General features: G+C 35.9%; 1 protein-coding gene across 7 annotated transcripts in view; it reads right to left on the reverse strand.

Moving 5' to 3' along the window:
- The window catches only part of NF1 (neurofibromin 1), a 304,417-nt gene that overhangs the window by 197,151 nt on the left and 85,939 nt on the right, over positions 1–21,327 (reverse strand). For all 7 annotated transcript variants that reach the window (XR_008997245.1, XM_057501129.1, XM_057501130.1 and 4 more), the window contains exons 2-4: positions 6,182–6,325; positions 4,396–4,479; positions 626–816 (exon numbers count right to left, since the gene is read on the reverse strand). Coding sequence is in view for 6 of the 7 variants with exons in the window: in XM_057501129.1 (XP_057357112.1) it covers positions 626–816; positions 4,396–4,479; positions 6,182–6,325 (419 nt within the window). In the remaining variant the exon portion in view is untranslated. The remainder of the gene's footprint in view (positions 1–625; positions 817–4,395; positions 4,480–6,181; positions 6,326–21,327) is intronic.

The raw sequence follows: 21,327 nt of genomic DNA on the forward strand, positions 1-21,327 counted from the left end.
TAACTTCTTTGGGGAATAGTTTGCTAACCTGTGAAACAGGGAAGTATCAGCTACATTTCAGAGATACTGTCAGGATAAAACAGCACAGTATATGCTGTAAATGCTCAACAAATGGGAGCTTTACAGTTCATACACTTAAAACACAGTCTACTTTCTGGTGAATTCCACTTTGCAGTTACTCACTTCCTTATGCTTTCTGTACCGCTGGGGGTTTTTTTTTTTTTTTTTGGTAACTTAGTATCTTGTGATAAGGTGAAAAGCTGTGAGATCATCAGAATTCTGACTACTCTTATCAATTATTCTATCTGATCAGTTATTTTAATTTAAAGGAATGTTAAAGGGCCAAACCAAAATTTCACACTCAGTGTTAAAAAAAAAAACTTGGTCAAGAGTGATATTTTTTCCTAAAATTCAGACTTTCAAGTTTATAACTGACTCATATTTAATGGTACACACCAATACCACAATATCACATAATAAAGATTTCAAAGAAATCAATGCATAAAATTTCTACAGGAGTCCAGGTCAAGCTAATTTCTGGCAACTTTTTATTTTTATGCAGACAAAAGAAGGATTTCTAAAATTACATTACTTACAATAACCCTATACAAATTTACACACTAACCTGGTAGAAATGCGACTGAAGACTGCATTAAAGTTATTGCAGCTGAGAGAAAATAAAACCCCAGAGGCAGAATTCCGAAGTTCAGCGGCATGCTGGTTTCCTTCACGACAGGTGTGAAGAAAATGGCAGATTTCTGGCAGCAACTGTTTGACCAGCATCGTTTCATCTAATCTCATTGTGTCTTTTGGTTGCTAAAATAGAAATAATCACATAATTCCAAAACATTCTTAAATTTACATGAAAATATTTTCTATTATGTACATTTTCAAACATACCTAAGAGTTTAAATAGAATAATGAACACCCATATACTCATTACCTAGATTCAGCAATTAATACTTCATCATGTTTCTTATACCTTCCTACAATTAGTCTAATAAAGAAGACAGTTTCATCTCTCACCTCTTAATCATAGGGAAAGTCCAGCCCCTGCCATCCATCTTCCCTAGCTCCCCCTTATTCCTGCTTGTGTTCCTGTTCATCAAATCCCTTCCTGGGAATCCCCAGTCATGAGTTCTAAATAAACTTTACTTATTGTGTCATCTGTCTCAACATCCAGTAAATTCCTGGTGTGGACCATCACATATGCCTTTGGGCAGATTGACCAAAACAGAGAGATATTACTTATTACAAATAATTTTGTTTTCGTTGAAACATTTCCAAGTTAGTTACGAACACTGTAATACCTCACCCCTAGGTACTTCAGCACCACCGAAAAACAAGAACACTCTCCAATATAACTTCAATACAACCATAATCACAAGGAAAAATAAACAATTCCATTGTATCAACTAATATCCCATCTATATCAAACTCCCCAAGCTGCCCCCAGAATATCTTTCAGAGATTTGTTTTATTCAACTAGGGTCCAAAAAGGGTTCATAGACTGCAGCGTGATTGTTAGGTCCCTTTAGTGTCTTTATTCTAAAACTATCTTCCCTGGACTCTATATACATCAATTTGATTTTTATAACATTAAGAAAATGGACCAGTTGCTTATAAAATGATCCATACTGTTGGTTTGATTTTTTTCTTAGTTATGTACCTTAACCTGTTCTTCTACTTACTGTTATTTTCTGTAAGTTGGGATCTAAACCTAATGTTCTGATTAGATTCAGATTAAACACTGTAGGTGATCAGTACCATTTCTATTACATTATTACATCAGGAGTACATAATGCCAGTTGGTTTTACCATTAATGACCCCAAGTTTGATAACTGCTGTGTTAACTCTGAGACATACCCTTTGTAAAAGAAATCTCTACTTTACAATGAACAACATAGCCAATGGATAAGGTATCTTGTAGATATAATGCTCCACATTAGAATTTCACAAGTGTTAGTATCCACATATGAATGACAATTTTGAAAATACCAAGCATGATAACAAAGAACAAAATACTGTGTAAATGTGTGTGCTATGCTTGATACTGAAATTGGAACCCAAGTATGATCAGATGCAAACACACTGAAACAGAGGCAACAAATAAACAAGTATCACAAAGAACTGCAAAATTTGAGTTATAATGACTGTTTCTTATACATAGGCTAACCAAGTTACAGTGTTAAAACTAACTCCAATTAATAAACAAGTAAAAATTGTACAAGTGTTTGATCATTTGAATAATGGTTATATATACAGGAACAAAAATCTTAGGATTCCACAAACTCTACAAAATTTTACCTATAATATGATATTGGTGAGCATTTTCTCACTTTCATTTAGCTATTTCAACTCCTTTTATGATACACATGTATTTGTAGGCTCAGTTTTTCTTAAACTGCCTCAACTTACTTAATGATCTAAAAATGAAAACCAAGAAACAACTGTAAAATCATTGAAGGCAGTCCAAAAAAACACAGCTGTTTAATATAAATAGCATTACTTTTTAAATTATAAACTTAGTGAAAAAAACACATTTAAATAGTAGAGTGGAGCAAGATAATATATATCTTATGCATTACACAAATCACATCAAACCTACTTAAACCAGAGTTTCAATTAAGCTACGTCCAAGGAATAACCAATTAAACAGTGGTCAATAATATCAGTGATCTTTCTCCAAAATACATTTACCATTACCTTTCAATTACAAATGTTAATACAGAAAAGCTATAGAACTGAAAGAGGCAATAAACCACCCTACCCCCATTCAAACATGGATGTAGCTGATACACTGGTATTTACCATTAAAGTAGTAAGACCACTACAAAAGATTCAGGAGAAGTTTAAAACTGTCCACCTTCCAAGTCCATCATCCTATTTAATATTTAAAAGAGCTTTTTGATCTTTCACTCCATTTTACAAATAAACAACAGCATCTCACTAATTAATAGAAAGCACCAAGCTGAAACAGAACTAGCTTACCCACAATTTAAGTAGAAAACTTACAAGCACTGTCTCAGAATTTTCATTTATGGCCAAGGGTTCAATAAAAGACTTTAAAACATTGTGCTTAGGTTTTGTAGCCTATAGTCTTAAATACTTCTCTTCCCTAAAGATACATAATTGTGTGAATTTAATTATTTTTTCCAACTCCCTACTCTGCTTCCCAAACACTTCTGACCATTCCCTTTCTTCTCAACCACACAATCAGTCCTCACATGTCGAAGTCCCTTCTAGCTAGGCTTACTATAAAAAACAACTGTTGCAAACATGGATGGAGCTAGAGGATATTATGTTCAGTGAAATAGATCAGACAGAGAAAGACAAATACCAAATGATTTCCCTCATTTGTGGAGTACTGCAATGAAGCAAAACTGAAGGAACAAAAAAGCAGCAGACTCACAGACTCTAAGAAGGGACTACTGGTTACCAAAGGGAAGTGGTGGGGGAAGACAGGTGGGGAGGGAGGGAGAAGGGGATTGTGGGGTATCATGATTGGTGCACATGGTATGTGTGGGGTCACAGGGAAGACAGTGTAGCTCAGAGAAGACAAGTAGGGACTCTGTGGCATCTTACTACACTGATGGACAGTGACTGCAATGGGGTATGGGAGGACTCAATAATAAGGGTGAATGTAATAACCACATTGATTTTCTTGTGAAAACTTCATAAAAGTATATATCAATGATACCTTAAAAAATAAAACTGTTAACACCTGGAAGAGAGAATCAATGTTGAATAAAAGCAAAAGGTGTGCCAAACAAAAATATTATTGAAAAAGTTCTAATTTAAGTCATGGTTGAAACACACTGAGATAACTATTTAGAGGAAACCTGAGAAAAAACTGTTTTGTACTCAATTATTCCTCTATGTATTTCTTTTATATGTTCACATTTACACATAACAAATGTTAAGGTAGGATCTATCAGTAATAGTTATAATTTTTTTTAGCTCTCTTTTGTATAGATTTGAAAAGCAAAATATAAATCAGATTCATATGGGGGGGAAAGATTACTCTTGGTCTTTCACATGACATTCTTTCAAAGCTAAGCAATGCCATAGGCCTAACAAAATCTGGATAAATTAATTAAATCAAATGGTAACTTTTTTCATAAAACCCTATCTAAAAAACCTGACAGAGATATATGGGGCTCAAGCTTAACACTTTATAAGTAAATTTAGTATCTAATTTACAAAGATGAGAACATAATTTTCTCTTGAAAACTTGTCTGTTCTACCCAGTCAGCTCTGTTACCAAATTCATATGCCTTAGACAAAAAGTCCACGTGACTGTTCTCCTTGTCCACACCTTTATTTTGGTATATCGGATCATTCTCAAAACTGAATTCATAAAACCTGCTTACTTAAGAACAGACTTTACTTACCCCAGCAAGACATTTTTCCAGTGTATCCAATATAATCAACTGAGAGAGATACAAATTTTTTTCAGCAACTTCTCCAAATATTCTCTGAAAGAAGAGATTCAGAATACTGAAAGTTGGTTATTATTCTCCACTACAAATCAGCACACATCTGAAATGCAAGGGACTAGGATCAAGAAAATGTTGTCTTACATTTTTTTCTCCAGATTATACTATACTTAAATTTATTACTTCTGATTTAATCCTAATGCCCACACAAAATAAAGTCTTAGACAAACAAAAATGCTGACATTTATTACAGTCTATCATTAGCTTGTAACAATAAGATACTTTGGTTTATACATTAAAAATATGCAGGATTTAAATGTATCTTTACCAGAATCTTGAATTGGTATTTAACCACACTTTGATGCCACAAAATAATCAAAGTCTACATTCTTAGAGCAACAAAATACTGTAACATCAACCACTCTGAATTGTAAGCATTCAGTATCCTTAAACTACACTATTTATCAACAAGAAACTATGGTTTTTAATGAGTAAACTGAATTTACTCAATAAGCACTAACTGAATGCCAATATCACAACACTGGTCTTCTTTTTGTTTTGAAAAGAAGGTTCCAAATATTAAAATATTTTTAGTCTAACTGGGAACACAGTCATTTATTTATATAAGCAAAATCTTATCACTATGCTACTCATACTATGCAACAGAAGAGCTCCACAAAATCTTAAATGCATTTCTGTAAATCACTTCACATATTTATAAAGGTCCTGCTTCTTTCAGAAAATCTTCAGGTTTTTTTCATAAAGGGAAAATTATTTTCAAGGCAAACCTCATCTCCAGTTTATCAATTTTGTAGATTTGGGGTACTATCTAATCAAGTTTTTAAAAAGAACACACCAAAAATGATGTGACTAAAATGTGACTGATTCTCACAATCTACAATTACAAGTCAGTTTCATAGCTCAATACAAACAATACAAATGTTGGCTCAAGTTCTAAGACAAGCAAAGAAGTTTGGAATTAATCAAGAAACATTCGAGTCAGTTGTTTTGAACTGAGTATGAAAGAAATTTTGGATAGGAACTGACAGAGAAGAAGAAATCACCTCAGAGAGACAGGAAAAATGACATGTTTAAAGGTGCAGAGAGAGAACAACTGGAATATCTGGAAGTCTAGGGAATGTAAACAGATTTTATACAACAGAAAGAAAAGATGCAAGTATGAGCTTTTGACAATGGAATTACTGGATGAAATTGATATTTGATGAGAATTATTTCAACAATGGGCTTTCTAAATACTACAGAATCTGTCACAGGTTAAAGTAGGAAGGAAATAAAACAGTACTTTGATAAAAGCAATCTCACAGTTTAGACCTACAAGGTCATATTTTATTTATCTTCTTAGGACTGGGACAATCTGATATGTAAATATTCAAATAAGAAGCCATGGAAAAGATTTTAATAGATTACTAAAAAATAATGGTCAATTAATAAAAATAACAGTGGTTAATTATTATATGATACAAATTCTGTATGAACTCTTAATTTCAAAAAAAATAATGGAGAAGTAGACAGGATCATAGTTAGGAGAAGCATCTAAGGGAAAGAATCAAAAATTAAAATGAAAGTTAAAAGGTTACCTGTGTTTACCCACATAAGATGAATGTTTATATCCAGAGTCTACAGAAAATGACTTTCCATACTTAAAAATATGCTGCTCCAAATTTTTTAGTCAAAACAAACCAAAACAAATTCCCCACAAAACAGTAACCCAAATACTCACCATATTGTTAACATTCTTTAAGATAGTAGTGAGGCCGCTTATAACCAAAGAAAACTTGTATTTGGAAATATTGATAAGACATTCCTTGTTGTGTTCACTACTGACTTTGGTATGTGTGTTCTGCTGTCCTGTTTTTATTGGAAGCTGAGGGGAAAAAAAAAAACATGGTAGCTTACACTTGAAAATGACTAAAAAGAATAAACCTATTTTCTCTTTGAAAATCATGAGATTTTAGAAAAATATTATCAACTACAGTTACCTACATTTGTATTTGAAGCTCCAATTTTCAATATATAATAGCATTTATAGCAAATCAAAAATTTTTTGGAAATTTCAATTTTTGCAGATTTCTCTTAAAAGTCATAAATATCTATCTACAAATTAATTCCTTACCCAGCACTATACAAGAATGACTCACAGAAACAGAGCTACTTCTTTGTAGCTAAAAATTATTTCAGAGAATGTCTATAATAAAAGGTACATAATCCTTTTCCTCATACATTAAAAGAACAGACTAAGAAAATCTATGCTCGACCTCTAATTAATATTGGCAAATAACTGCAGATTGATTGTTCAGAAATGAGAACTGTATAAGCTGAAATAAACACATTAAGACTGACTCAGATAAGATAACCTCCTCCAGGTACAAGTTTAAAGGAGTAACAGAACAACAGATAAATCTCATGGGAAAAAAATATCCTTTAAGGAGACCACATTTACATGTATCTGAGAATGAGTTAAGTCATACTATTAACAAGTTTGTTTCTACTCTGTTCACCAGTAGCATTTTGTTTTGAAAGCATAATGAATACATTTACTCTTTAAATTTTAGCAAAATTACCATTAATGTTAATGCTAACTGGTGAGGTTCTTCTGTGAAAAAGCAAACCTGAGTTCAACTTCCTCAATTTTAAGATGGTGCAACTAAAGGTAGAAAGAGACCAGGCAGCATGCCCAACTTTGTTTAGTCTATTAATAATAAGTGACTAATCTGGTAGTAAAGAAATACTATACAAAAGAGAGGAAGCATATTTAGAGCTTAGAGGGGAATAGACGCTACAGAATTATATAACATTAATTATAAAGATTATAGGAAAAAAATCTGAAAGACCAAAGAAAGGGGGATTTTAGAAGATGGCAGTGGCTGCAATGTAGCTTGTGAATCCCCCTAACACCCTCTGTGATGGTTAATTTATGCATTAACTTGATTGCCTCAGAGGGTACACAGCATATCTGGCCAAAAATTATTTCTGGGTGTGTCTCAGAGGGTGTTTCCTGATGAAATTAGCATTTGAATAGGTAGACTCCTAAAGCAGTTAACCCTACCCCCACCCCATGTGGGGACATCTTCCAATCCAGCAGGGCCTGAACCGATTTAAAAAGCAAAGGAAGGAAGAATCATCCCTTCTGCCTGATGAGCTCCGATACTGATCTTCTGCCCTTGGTGCTCTGCGTTCTCAGGCCTTCAGGCCCAGACTGGAATCTCCATACACCATCAGCTCTCCTTGTTTCAGCATTCCTGGGTCTCCAGCTTGCAGACGTGGACTGCGGGACTTCTCAGCCTCCATAATAACGTGAACCAATTCCTTATAATAATTTCTTCATATATACATCCATCCTATTGGTCCTTTTTCCTTGGAGATCTCTAATATACCCTCTCCCCCATAAAGTAGCAGAGAAACCAGAACAACAAAACTGCAAACCCACAGAGATCTACATCAAAATTAGGGGACAAGGCACCCCACGAAGTCCAAAATATAAGCAAATAGGAACAAACCATTTAACAGCTACAAAATTGGTGTACACAAGACAAATCAGAGAAGTGGGATGTCTAATGGATCTGCCAAGAGGAAAATCCCAAAACTGTATTACATTCTCAATGAAAACTACAGTGGGCCAATTTAAGAACATTAGCTGAAACATGGGGTTTCTGCATATTGCAATCTGCATGAGTGCAAAAGGTCTACAATAAAATTTAAATAGAACAGAACACACTTTAAACTATCATTGTCTAATGGAACTTTTTGTGGTGGTGTTATCCTGTATCAAAAATGCTCAATACAATAACCAGTAGTCACCCATGGCTATTAGGTAGTTGTTACATGGCTAATGAATCAAATGTTTAATTTTATTTAACTTTAGGTAACCAATGAAGAGCACAAATCTAAACTAACAGGCTGAAAATGTACCCTCTTTCAGGAGAAAGCCCACACTGAAAAGAAATTGCTGAGATTTGCTCCAAATTGACAGTAGCAAAGGAAAAGGGTCCAGATAAATGTGGAAAAGAGGAAGAAAGCCAAGAGAGGTCAGAAAGGATGAGACGATGTATTTGTTTAATCTTATGAAAATAATAGAAGAGTCAGCTCTACAGCCATGAAGATGGAAAGCTTTCCTGGCCCATATTTCTCTCCTGCAAACTCAGGAAAACTAATTTCACATAAAAATGAGCAACAGAAAAGACTGTGGTCAAATCATATGTGAAGTTATTATGAGAAAAAAGAATAAGAGACAGAGTAACATTGCAACAGAAAATGAAAGCATGCCAAAAAGATCACCAGGATCACTGTAAATTATTTCAAATTTATCACCAGATCACTGTAAATTACTATTTCAAAATAAGCTAAGGAAAATTAAGAAAATGATTAAAGATATGAAATAACGTAAGTTAGAATCCCAAATAGAAATAAGTTAATAGAATTCAGGGAAGAATTAGAAAAAAAGAAAAATCACTTCAGAAGTGAAGACTAACTAGAAGATATACAAGAGTGAATAAAATGAAACAATACTTTAAGTAAAGAAAAAGAAAGCAGGAAGAAAAGTGATAGAGAAACAGGCAAACGTTATACATAACAGCAGTCCTCAAAAAAGGAAACCCAATCAATGGAATAAAATGAATTACTAAAAACTAGAACTCAAGAAAATTTGGCTGAATTTTTCTTTAAATACGTGACTATATGTTAAAGGGTATGCTTGCACATCTGGAAGAACTGGCCCAGAATGACCAATACAAGGACATATTTCAGTAAACCTAACAGCTTTCTGTGAATAAGAAAGAAAATATTTTGAAGGCAGAAAGAGAAAGTCACTTATACAAGAAACAAAAATCAGACAGTTATCAGACTTTGACAATAGTTTATGCTTAATAGACAACAGAATAACATATTTAAGATTCTCAAGAGAAGAAAAAGTAAACCAAGGATTTTATATGCAAGCAAACTGACTTCCAAATATAATGGTGACAATCAAACTGTTGTGAGCTGCAAGAACCCAGGAAATACTGTTCCCTCGAGCTTTTATTGAGGTTCTACTAGAGAATATGCTTCAGAAAACAAAAGGAACAAGAGGCACATCCTCATCCACATTAAGAGGGATCATTAAAAATATATATTTAAGGGGTGGAACCAAGATGGTGACATGAGTAGAGCAGCGGAAATCTCCTCCCAAAACTATATATGTTTTTGAATATACAACAAATACAACTATTCCTAAAAGAGAGACCAAAAGACACAGGATAACAGCCAGACTACATCCACACCTGCGAGAATCCAGCACCTCACGAAAGGGGTAAGATACAAGCCGTGTCCTGGCGGGACCTGAGCACCCCTCACCCCAGTTCCCAGCGGGAGGAGAGGAGTCAGAGCAGGGAGAGAGAGGGAGCCCGGGACTGCTGAATACCCAGCCCTAGCCATCTGCACCAAAAGCGCAGAAACACAGTGCGTGGGGTGCTGGATATGAGGGAAACGGGACAGTAAGACCTGTGAGTGGGTCCCCGCAACTGGGGCCCCTGAAACAAAAGAAAAGCGAGTGCCCTTTGAAAATCTTAAAGGGACAAGGGCCTCACAGCTGGACGGAAGAGCCCTCATGCAATCAGCCCAGTAATTGGGAATCCCGGGGAACTCCAGGCGCCCCAACCCCCTGGGTGGCAGCGCACCTCGTAGACCCCTCATGGTGATAAACAGCCTCCCACCTGTTTTCCCTCTGGCACGACTCTGCCATAGCAGCAGAGGTCACCCCCACAGCAACTGGGCAGAGCTACCTCCACAGCAGCTGCGCAAGAATCAGAAGCCCTGTCTGCACGCAGCTGCCCAGCACAAGCTGCTAGGGATCGCTGTTCTCCCAGGAGAGGAGGGCCACAACAAGCAAGAAGGGACATTCTCCCAGCTGACACACGCACCAGCTCCCCACAACTAACTCTATTGCCATGAAAAGAAGAATTTGATCCAGACCAGACTAACCCAGACATCCTCCCCTGAGAAGGAATCTGGGGAGGTAGATCTAACCAATCTCCCTGAAAAAGAATTCAAAATAAAGGTCATAACCATGCTGATGGATCTTCAGAGAAATATGCAAGAGCTAAGAGATGAAGTCCGGAAGGAGATTACAGAAATGAAACAAGTTCTGGAAGGACTTAAGAGAAGACTGGATAAGGTGCAAGAGGCTGTTAATAAATAGAAATCAGAGAACAGGAATACAGAGAAGCTGAGGCAGAGAGAGATAAAAGGATCTCCAGGAATGAAACAATATTAAGAGAACTGTGTGACCAATACAAAAGAACAATATCCGCATTATAGGGGTACCAGAAGAAGAAGAGAGAGAAAAGGGATAGAAAGTGTCTTTGAAGAAATAACTGCTGAAAACTTCCCCAAACTGGGGGAGGAAATAATCGCTCAGACCACAGAAGTACACAGAAGTTCCAACAGAAGGGACCCAAGGAGGACAACACCAAGACACAATAATTAAAATGGCAAAGAACAAGGACAAGGACAGAGTTTTAAAGGCAGCTAAACAGAGGAAAAGTCACCTACAAAGGAAAACCCATCAGCCTATCATCAGACTTCTCAACAGAAACCTTACAGGCCAGAAGAGAATAGCATGATATATTTAATGCAATGAAATAGAAGGGCCTTGAACCAAGAATACTGTATCCAGCACGATCATCATTTAAATATGAAGGAGGGATTAAATGATTCCCAGACAAGCAAAAGTTGAGAGAATTTGCCTCCCATATATCACCTCTACAGGGTATTTTAAAGAGACTCCTCTAGATGGGAGCACTCCTAAGACTAAACAGATGTCACCAGAGAAAATAAAAACACAGCAAAGAAAGCAGACCAACCAAATACTAACTAAAGGAAAAAATAAAATCAACTACCCACAAAAGCAGCTAAAGGAAACACAAAAGAGCACAGAATAAAACAACCAACATTTAAAGAATGGAGGAGGAAGAATAAGAAGGGAGAGAAATAAAGAATCACCAGACAGTGTTTATAATAGCTCAATAAGCGAGTTAAGTTAGACAGTAAGATACTAAAGAAGCTAACCTTAAACCTTTGGTAACCACAAATCTAAAGCCTGCAATGGCAATAAGTACATATCTTTCAAAAATCACCCTAAATGTAAATGGACTGAATGCACCAATCAAAAGATACAGAGTAATAGAATGGATAAAAAAGCAAGACCCATCTATATGCTGCTTACAAGAGACTCACCTCAAATCCAAAAACATGCATAGACTAAAAGTCAAGGGATGGAAAAAGATATTTCATGGAAACAACAGGGAGAAAAAAGCAGAAGTTGCAGTACTAGTATCAGACAAAATAGACTTCAAAACAAAGAAAGTAACAAGAGATAAAGAAGGACATTACATTATGATAAAGGACTCAGTCCAACAAGAGGATATAACCATTATAAATACATATACACCCAACACAGGACACAAACATATGTGAAACAAATACTAACAGAACTAAAGGAGGAAACAGAAGGCAATGCATTCATTTTAGGAGACTTCAACACACCACTCACTCCAAAGGATAGATCCACCAGACAGAACATAAGTAAGGACACAGAGGCACTGAATAACACGCTAGAACAGATGGACTAATAGACATCTACAGAACTCTACATCCAAAAGCAACAGGATAGACATTCTTCTCAAGTGCACATGGAACATTCTCCAGAATAGACCACATACTGGGCCACTAAAAGATTCTCAGGAAATTCAAAAAGATTGAAATCCTACCAACTTTTCAGACCACAAAGGTATAAAACTAGAAATAAATTGTACAAAGAAAGCAAAAAGGCTCACAAACACATGGAGGCTTAACAACATGCTCCTAAATAATCAATGGATCAACAACCAAATTAAAATAGAGATCCAGCAATACATGGAAACAAATGACAACAACAACACAAAGCCCCAACTTCTGTGGGATGCAGCGAAAGTAGTCTTAAGAGGAAAGTTTATAGCAATTCAGGCATACTTAAAGAAGGAAGAACAATCCCAAATGAATAGTCTAACATCGCAATTATCGAAATTGGAAAAAGAAGAACAAATGAGGCCTAAAGTCAGCAGAAGGAGGGACATAATAAAGATCAGAGAAGAAATAAACAAAATTGAGAAGAAAAGAACAACAGAAAAAATCAATGAAATCAAGAGCTGGTTCTTTGAGAAAATAAACAAAATAGATAAGCCTCTAGCCAGACTTATTAAGACAAAAAGAGAATCAACACACATCAACAGAATCAGAAACGAGAAAGGAAACATCACGATGGACCCCACAGAAATACAAAGAATTATTAGAGAATACTATGAAAACCTATATGCTAACAAGCTGGAAAACCTAGGAGAAATGGACAACTTCCCAGAAAAATACAACCTTCCAACACTGACCAAGGAAGAAACACAAAATCTAAACAAACCAATTACCAGCAAAGAAATTGAAGTGGTAATCAAAAAACTACCCAAGAACAAAACCCCCGGGCCAGATGGATTTACCTTGGAATTTTATCAGACATACAGAGAAGACATAATACCCATTCTCCTTAAAGTTTTCCAAAAAATAGAAGAGGAGGGAATAGTCCAAAACTTATTCTATGAAGCCAACATCACCCTAATACCAAAACCAGGCAAAGACCCCACCAAAAAAGAAAATTACAGACCAATATCCCTGATGAATGTAGATGCAAAGATACTCAACAAAATATTAGCAAACCGAATTCAAAAATACATCAAAAGGATCATACACCATGACCAAGTGGGATTCATCCTAGGGATGGAAGGATGGTACAACATTCGAAAATCCATCAACATCATCCACCACATAAACAAAAAGGACAAAAACCACATGATTATCTCCATAGATGCTGAAAAAGCATTCAACAAAATTCAACATCCATTCATGATAAAAACTCTCAACAAAATGGGTATAGAGGGCAAGTACCTCAACATAATAAAGGCCATATATAGTAAACCCACAGCTAATATCATACTGAACAGCGAGAAGCTGAAAGCTTTTCCTCTGAGATCAGGAACAAGACAGGGATGCCCACTCTCCCCACTGTTATTCAACATAGTACTGTAGGTCCTAGCCACGGCAATTAGACAAAACAAAGAAATACAAGGAATCCAGATTGGTAATGAAGAAGTCAAACTATCACTATTTGCAGATGACCTGCTATTGTACATAAAAAACCCTAAAGACTCCACTCCAAAACTACTAGAACTAATATTGGAATTCAGCAAAGTTGCAGGATACAAAATTAACACACAGAAATCTGTGGTTTTCCTGTACACTAATGATGAACTAGCAGAAAGAGAAATCAGGAAAACAATTCCATTCACAATTGCATCAAAAAGAATAAAATGCCTAGGAATAAACCTAACCAAGGAAGTGAAAGACCTTTATCCTGAAAACTACAAGACACTCTTAAGAGAAATTAAAGAGGACACTAACAAATGGAAATTCATCCCATGCTCTTTGGTAGGAAGAATTAATATTGTCAAAATGGCCATCCTACCTAAAGCAATCTACAGATTCAATACAATCCCTATCAAAATATCAACAGCATTCTTCAATGAACTGGAACAAATAGTTCTAAAATTCATATGGAACCATGAAAGACCCCCTAATAGCCAAAGCAATCCTGAGAAGGAAGAATAAAACAGGGGGGATCTCACTCCCCAACTTCAAGCTCTACTACAAAGCCACAGTAATCAAGACAATTTGGTACTGGCACAAGAACAGAGCCACAGACCAGTGGAACAGATTAGAGACTCCAGACATTAACCCAAACATATACAGTCAATTAATATTCTATAACAAAGTCATGGACATACAATGGGGAAATGACAGTCTCTTCAACAGATGGTGCTGGCAAACTGGACAGCTACATGTAAGAGAATGAAACTGGATCATTGTCTAACCCCATACACAAAAGTAAATTCTAAATGGATCAAAGACCTGAATGTAAGTCATGAAACCATAAAACTCAGAAAAAAACATAGGCAAAAATCTCATGGACATAAACATGAGTGACTTCTTCATGAACATATCTCCCCGGGCAAGGGAAACAAAAGCAAAAATGAACAAGTGGGACTATATCAAGCTGAAAAGCTTCTGTACAGCAAAGGACACCATCAATAGAACAAAAAGGTACCCTACAGTATGGGAGAATATATTCATAAATGACAGATGTGATAAAGGGTTGACACCCAAAATACATAAAGAGCTCACGCACCTCAACAACAAAAAAAAGCAAATAATCCAATTAAAAAATGGGCAGAGGAGCTGAACAGACAGTTCTCCAAAGAAGAAATTCAGATGGCCAACAGACACATGAAAAGATGTTCCACATCACTTGTCATCAGAGAAATGCAAATTAAAACCACAATGAGATATCACCTCACACCAGTAAGGATTGCCACCATCCAAAAGACAAACAACAGCAAATGTTGGCAAGGTTGTGGAGAAAGGGGAACCCTCCTAGACTGTTGGTGGGAATGTAAATTAGTTCAACCATTGTGGAAAGCAGTATGGAGGTTCCTCAAAAAGCTTAAAATAGAAATACCATTTGACCCAGGAATTCCACTTCTAGGAATTTACCCTAATAATGCAGCAGCCCAGTTTGAAAAAGACAGATGCACCCCTATGTTTATCGCAGCACTATTTACAGTAGCCAAGAAATGGAAGCAACCTAAGTGTCCATCAATAGATGAATGGATAAAGAAGATGTGGTACATATACACTATGGAATATCATTCAGCCATAAGAAGAAAACAAATTCTACCATTTGCAACAACATGGATGGAGCTAGAGGGTATTATGCTCAGTGAAATAAGCCAGGCGGAGAAAGAGAAGTACCAAATGATTTCACTCATATGTAGAGTGTAAGAACAAAAAAAACTGAAGGAACAAAACAGCAGCAGAATCACAGAACCCAAGAATGGACTAACGGTTACCAAAGGGAAAGGGACTGGGGAGGATGGGTGGGAAGGGAGGGATAAGGGCGGGGAAAAGAAAGGGGGCCTTACGATTAGCATGTATAATGTTGAGGGGGGACATAGGGAGGGATGTGCAACCCAGAGAAGAGAAGTAGTGAGTCTACAGCAACTTACTATGCTGATGGACAGTGACTGTAATGGGGCTTGTAGGGGGGGACTTGGTGAAGGGGGGAGTCTAGTAACCATAATGTTCTTCACGTAACTGTAGATTAATGATAACAAAATAATATAAATAAATAAATTAAATAATAAATTTAAAAATAAAAAATATGTATATATATTTAATGATAGAACTGAAAAAAATGGTGGCATTAAGGGACAAAGCATACTACGTAATTGCCACATGTACTGCTAATATAGACACAGTACAACTATTAAAAACAGGGAGCTGGTAGTGAGAACACAGAAAAAGTAGGGTATGTTTCCTGATGTCTTATGGCATTATCTAAGAGTAAACAGGTATCATTTCAAACTAAAAGTAGCGAGAAAAGGATAGGTTATGTGAGGAGAGGTTACTAGTTAATTTCAGTGTAGCTCATAGAAGGGAAACCTGCATGTAAAAACTTCCTCTCCTGACAAATAGGAAATCAAATACTATACAAAGGTTTTAGTATAAAGATTTAGTACAAATGAGGAAATATGAATACTATATAAAGGTTTTAGTATAAAGATAACTAGCAGAACAAAAATACAAACTGCTGGATTGTGCTGTCAATAATGGCCCATGCCCACCACAAGATGCTCAGGTGAAAACCTATAGAGGGCATAGCTTCACATAGCAAGAGCTTCCCCTAAGGCTCTCCTCAAGCTTCCACACAGTCCCACTGCAGTGTCTGGACATACTTCACTTCTCAGATGTCACACAAACCTTCTGAAATACCAAAATACATGATCAGAATAAATAACATAGGCCACACAATGAAATACTTGTATAAATATAAAAGTAACATTAAAAATATGAAAGAAGTGAGTCAAAATTCATCGAACTAAACAGTCTCCAGGATATATCTTTAATTTTAAAAAACAAGATGGAGAAAAGAATATACAATATGCTACCAATCATCAAAGAAGGGGCAAAAGAAATATGTGTATATTCTTATATTTAGAAGGATGTAGAAGGATGAAATGTAAAAACTTTAGTGGGTACATTTAGGGAATGAAAGGAAATAAAGTAGAGGTGACAAGGATAGAATCTACATTCTGTTTTTGTAGATCACATTTTAGAATTATGTAATTAATGTAAATACAAAATTTAAAAATTTTTAATTAAGAATTCAAAAATAAACAAGGGAACTGAGAGTTGCATCCAAAATTTTAATGTCATAATCACAAAGAGAAAACTGTTATTTTAAATCACTAGGGTGACCTACCATTCCTAGTGAAATGTACTCTAGGGATAAAATAAATCTTGATCCTGTATGTATTGCAGTATCCAGGAAATGAATAATTATGTATTTTAATTCTGCCACTCCTGGTGTCATTAAAAACTAGGACTCTTAGCATGGAAGAAGAATTGGTAAAGTAAAAACCCTGTAGTCTGACCTAGAATTGGAAGTATCTATATGAACTCAGGGCATTTGATTTTGTATTAAGAAAACAAAACTTATTTTCTACCTCTGTCTGCTGAAAATGACTACGAACAATGACTGAACCCTGTAGTAACGAACACTCTATGCAATTGTGATCTTGAAATGTCATTCCCCAGTAAAAGGAATCAGAAGTCTTTCAGGAAATGGTGATTTCATGTCAGGCAAAAATGGTGATTTCATGTCAGGCAAAAAGGTAAATGATGAGCTTGGAACATCTTGTCACACCATACAAGAAGAAAGCTATTAAAGGGATCGAGTCAGAAAGACTCAGGAATGAAATTTTGCAGAGGCTCCCACTGACCAAAATGGAATAATTCGAACACTGTTAAGGATAACAACTTTAATTTTTTGTAACACGAATATGTTTTAACCCATACTTCCTCTATGTAAGAGACAATAATTCACAGTAAAACACTCCCTCCCCCAAATTCACACAGAAAAGATAAAATACAAAGATCATCTTTTTAAAGATTTTAGAGAGCTACTAAAGGAATTAGGACTATAAAGGCCAAAATTCCAAAAAGGGGTGAACTATAGCAAGGAAAGGTGATCTCCTGCAGCTGAGTTTTTTCCTGGGGCATTTGTAGAATCTGAGCCAAAAAAAAAAAGAAGAGACTGAGAAATAAGGCTTTTCCCAAGCAAAGTATTGCTGCTGAGGGAAAGAGAACCCACCAGAGAATTTGGTTGTCATTAAGGGCTGGAGTGACAAAACTTAAGATATCAAGGGGTCTCAAATAATTGGGTAAAAAAAAACACCTAAGCCAAAAACCTGGAAAAGCAGAACAGAATTTCAGTCTCATAGCCTCAAGATGACAAAAGATTAGAGTTCAGAACCTGCCAGTGAAGGGACCCTAGTAAATACACACAGTTCTCAATTCTAAGTCCCGGAGGGCTACATCCTGTACAAACAGGGGCAAACCACAGCAGTTAGAACTCATAAACATTACTAGTAGAAGTGCAAATCAGTAATTACCTTGGAAAACTTTCTGGCATTATCTACAAAAACATAACATACACATATTCAGCAATATCACTATGTATTTACCCAACCGAAATGAGTATGTATATTCACCAAAAGATAAAGACAACAATATGTATAGGAGTATTTTCAGCATTTCCAAAAACTGCAAAAGTTCCAAATGTCTATCAATAGCAGAAATGGTTTAAAAAAGTGATATATTTATAGAAAAACCATATAACAATGAGAATAAATGACTTACAACTATTAATTTTACAACTAAAACACTGAATGAAAGACATGAGAACAAAAGATCACTTACTGCATGATTATGTTACACAAATTTCAAAAGCATGCTAAATCAGCAGGATAGGAAAGACCCTTGGAAAGAGCAGGTAATGATGGGAAGGAGAGACTTCTAGATTGTTAGCAGTTTTATTTTTTGATCTGGGTACTGGTTACACTGTTGTGTTTACTTTGTGAACATTTATTGAGCTGTATATTTACATACATTTGTGCATTTTTCCATACAAATAAGTCAACAGAAACTTTGCTAAATACATGTATTTAAATCCATTAGTTCATAGTTACACTAAAACAACCACACACAATGGATACAGAGGAAATGTGTAAACACCTGAGGCACTAAGCAGCTCCCCAGTAAAGGAAGAATTTATTGCCTTAATGGCTGGGAGTGCTGTCAGTCAGTCCTCAGGGATTGCCACACCTGCAAAGAATGACACCCAAGGTCATACTCTTCCCTGGGCAGCCCATAGCTGATAACCAGTTGATATAAAGCCTGAACAACTCTGCCCAATTCTGAGAAACTCAGAAGAGCCAATTCTAGCACTTAAAAGTGTTGGCCAAAGCTGATGTTGGGCCTGCATTGCACCATGAATTCCACATCTGCCCATCCTCTCTCCTCCCAGGTGTTGACCCCAAGGGAAAGCCTTAATGAACACGTCCTGCACTAGGTTTCCAGGGCAGCTGGCAGCAGATGCCAAGATGGGATTTTAAAGCTGGCAATGAAGGAGAAATAGTAACTACAAAAAGAATGGAATTGGAACTATTACTAAACTCTTTGAGCTCTGGAAAAAAAGATAACGAAAAGCTGAGTAACTGCCAATTGAGTATGAAAGCCAGAAGGCTTCTCTGGAAGCATACAACCATGTTCTCTCCTACAGCAGGAAGGCAGAGACACCTAAGGACTAAAAACAGCATTTAACCATCAGGGTAGATGTGGTGCAAAGAATATTAAACTCCCAAACAAGGAAGGTGTGGTATGCCAAAATTAGAATCCTGGTTGGGAAAAGAAAAAAGACTCTAACACATATAATGAAAACATCTACATAGGTGCTCCCAAAAATCTTGTACCTCCATACTCCCCTGAACCCTCTAAGTCTAAATAAATGGCTCATCACTGCTTACTAAATGCAGGCACTTCCCACATTTGTTTGAAGACAATTCAGATTTCTCTCCCCTGCAAGATCACAGATGTCCCCCTCTGGATGTTCCACCACCTCCTCCTCTCCTGGCCAAAAATGTACAAAGGAATTTCTGAGGGGATGAAACTTCCTATATCTTGACCTGGTGAAGGTTACATAAATGTGTGCATTTGTCAAAATTCAGTTAAGCTGGTGTAAATTCAAACAGAATGTTATAACATTAGAGTGTCAAATGTAATCCCTGTGGTAAACACAAAGAAAATAGCTATAGAATACACAAAAAGGAAATGAGAAAGGAATTTAAACATTTCACTACAAAAAATAAATACAGAAGACAGTAATACAGGAAATGAGGGACAAAAATGCTACAGAGCACACAGAAAACAAAGAGTACTATGACAACAGTTAAGTCTCTCCCTATCAGTAATTACTTTAAATGTAAATGGATTAAACTCTTCAATCAAAAGACAGACTGAAAGAATGGGGAAAAAAACACATGACCCAACTATATTCTGCTTACAGGAGACTCAATTGGGATCCAATGCACAAAAAGGTTGAAAGTGAAAGGATGGAAAAGGATATTCTATGCAAATATTAACCAAAAAAGAGTATGAGTGGCTGTACTAATTTCAAACAAAATAGACTTTAAATTTTTAAAAAATTAGGAGACAAAGAATTATATTAATAAAAGGCTCAATACAGCAAGATACAACAATTATAAAAATTTGCACATCTAATGACAGACCATCAAAATATATGAAGTGAAAATTGAAGGGAGAAAAAAAAGTTCTACAATAATAGTTGGAGACTTCAATACTCCACTTACAATAATGGAGAAAACAACCAGACAGGGATAAGTAAGGAACAAGACTTAAACAATACAATAAGCCAAGTACACCTAACATACATATGCAGAACTCTCTACCCAACAACACAATACACATTCTTTTCAAGTGCTCAAGAGACATTTTCCAGGATAAAATATATATATAAGGCCACATATATGTAATTCATGTTAAAATGTCAATAACACCCAAAGTGATCTACAGATTCAAGGCAGTCCCTATCAATATCCCAATGATGTATACATAGAAACATAAGAACACATCCTAAAATTCATAAGGAATTTCAAGGGACCCTCAATAGCCAAAATCATCTTGAAAAAGAGTAAAGTTGGAAGACTCACACTTCCTGATTTGAAAACAAAGTTACAGTAATCAAAACAGTGTGATTCTGGAGCAAAGACAGACATATAGACTAATGGAACAAAACAGAGAGCCCGGAAATAAACCCTCACATATATGGTCAAAAGACTTTTTACAATGGTGCCAAGACCATTTAATGGGGAAAAGAGAGTCTTTTCAACAAATGGTGCTGGGGAAAACTGGGTATCTACATGCAAAAGAATGAAGTTGGACACTTACCTAACACCATACACAAAAATTAATTCAAAGTGGATCAAGACTCTTGATGTAAGACCTGAAACAATAAAACCCTTAGAGGAAAACAGGACAAAACCTTCATTATTTTGGATTTGATAATGATTTCTTACATATGACACCAGAGGTATAGGTCATAAAAGGCAACAAATTAGACTTCAAGAAAAATTTTAAATGTTGTACATCAAAAGACACTATCCACAGAGTGAAAAGGCCACCCATAGAATGGGAGAAAATATTGGCAAGTTTTAACTGGTAAGGGATTAATATCCAGAATATATAGAGAACTCCTAAAATATAACAAAAAAATAAACAATCCAATTCCAAGATGGACAAAGGACTTGAACAGACATTTCTCCAAAGAAGATATGAATAGCCAATAAGCACATGAAAAGATGCTCAACATCACTAATCATTAAGGAAATGCAAATC

Source organism: Manis pentadactyla, chromosome 4, assembly GCF_030020395.1.
Source record: "Manis pentadactyla isolate mManPen7 chromosome 4, mManPen7.hap1, whole genome shotgun sequence".
NCBI classification, from domain to species: Eukaryota; Metazoa; Chordata; class Mammalia; order Pholidota; family Manidae; genus Manis; species Manis pentadactyla.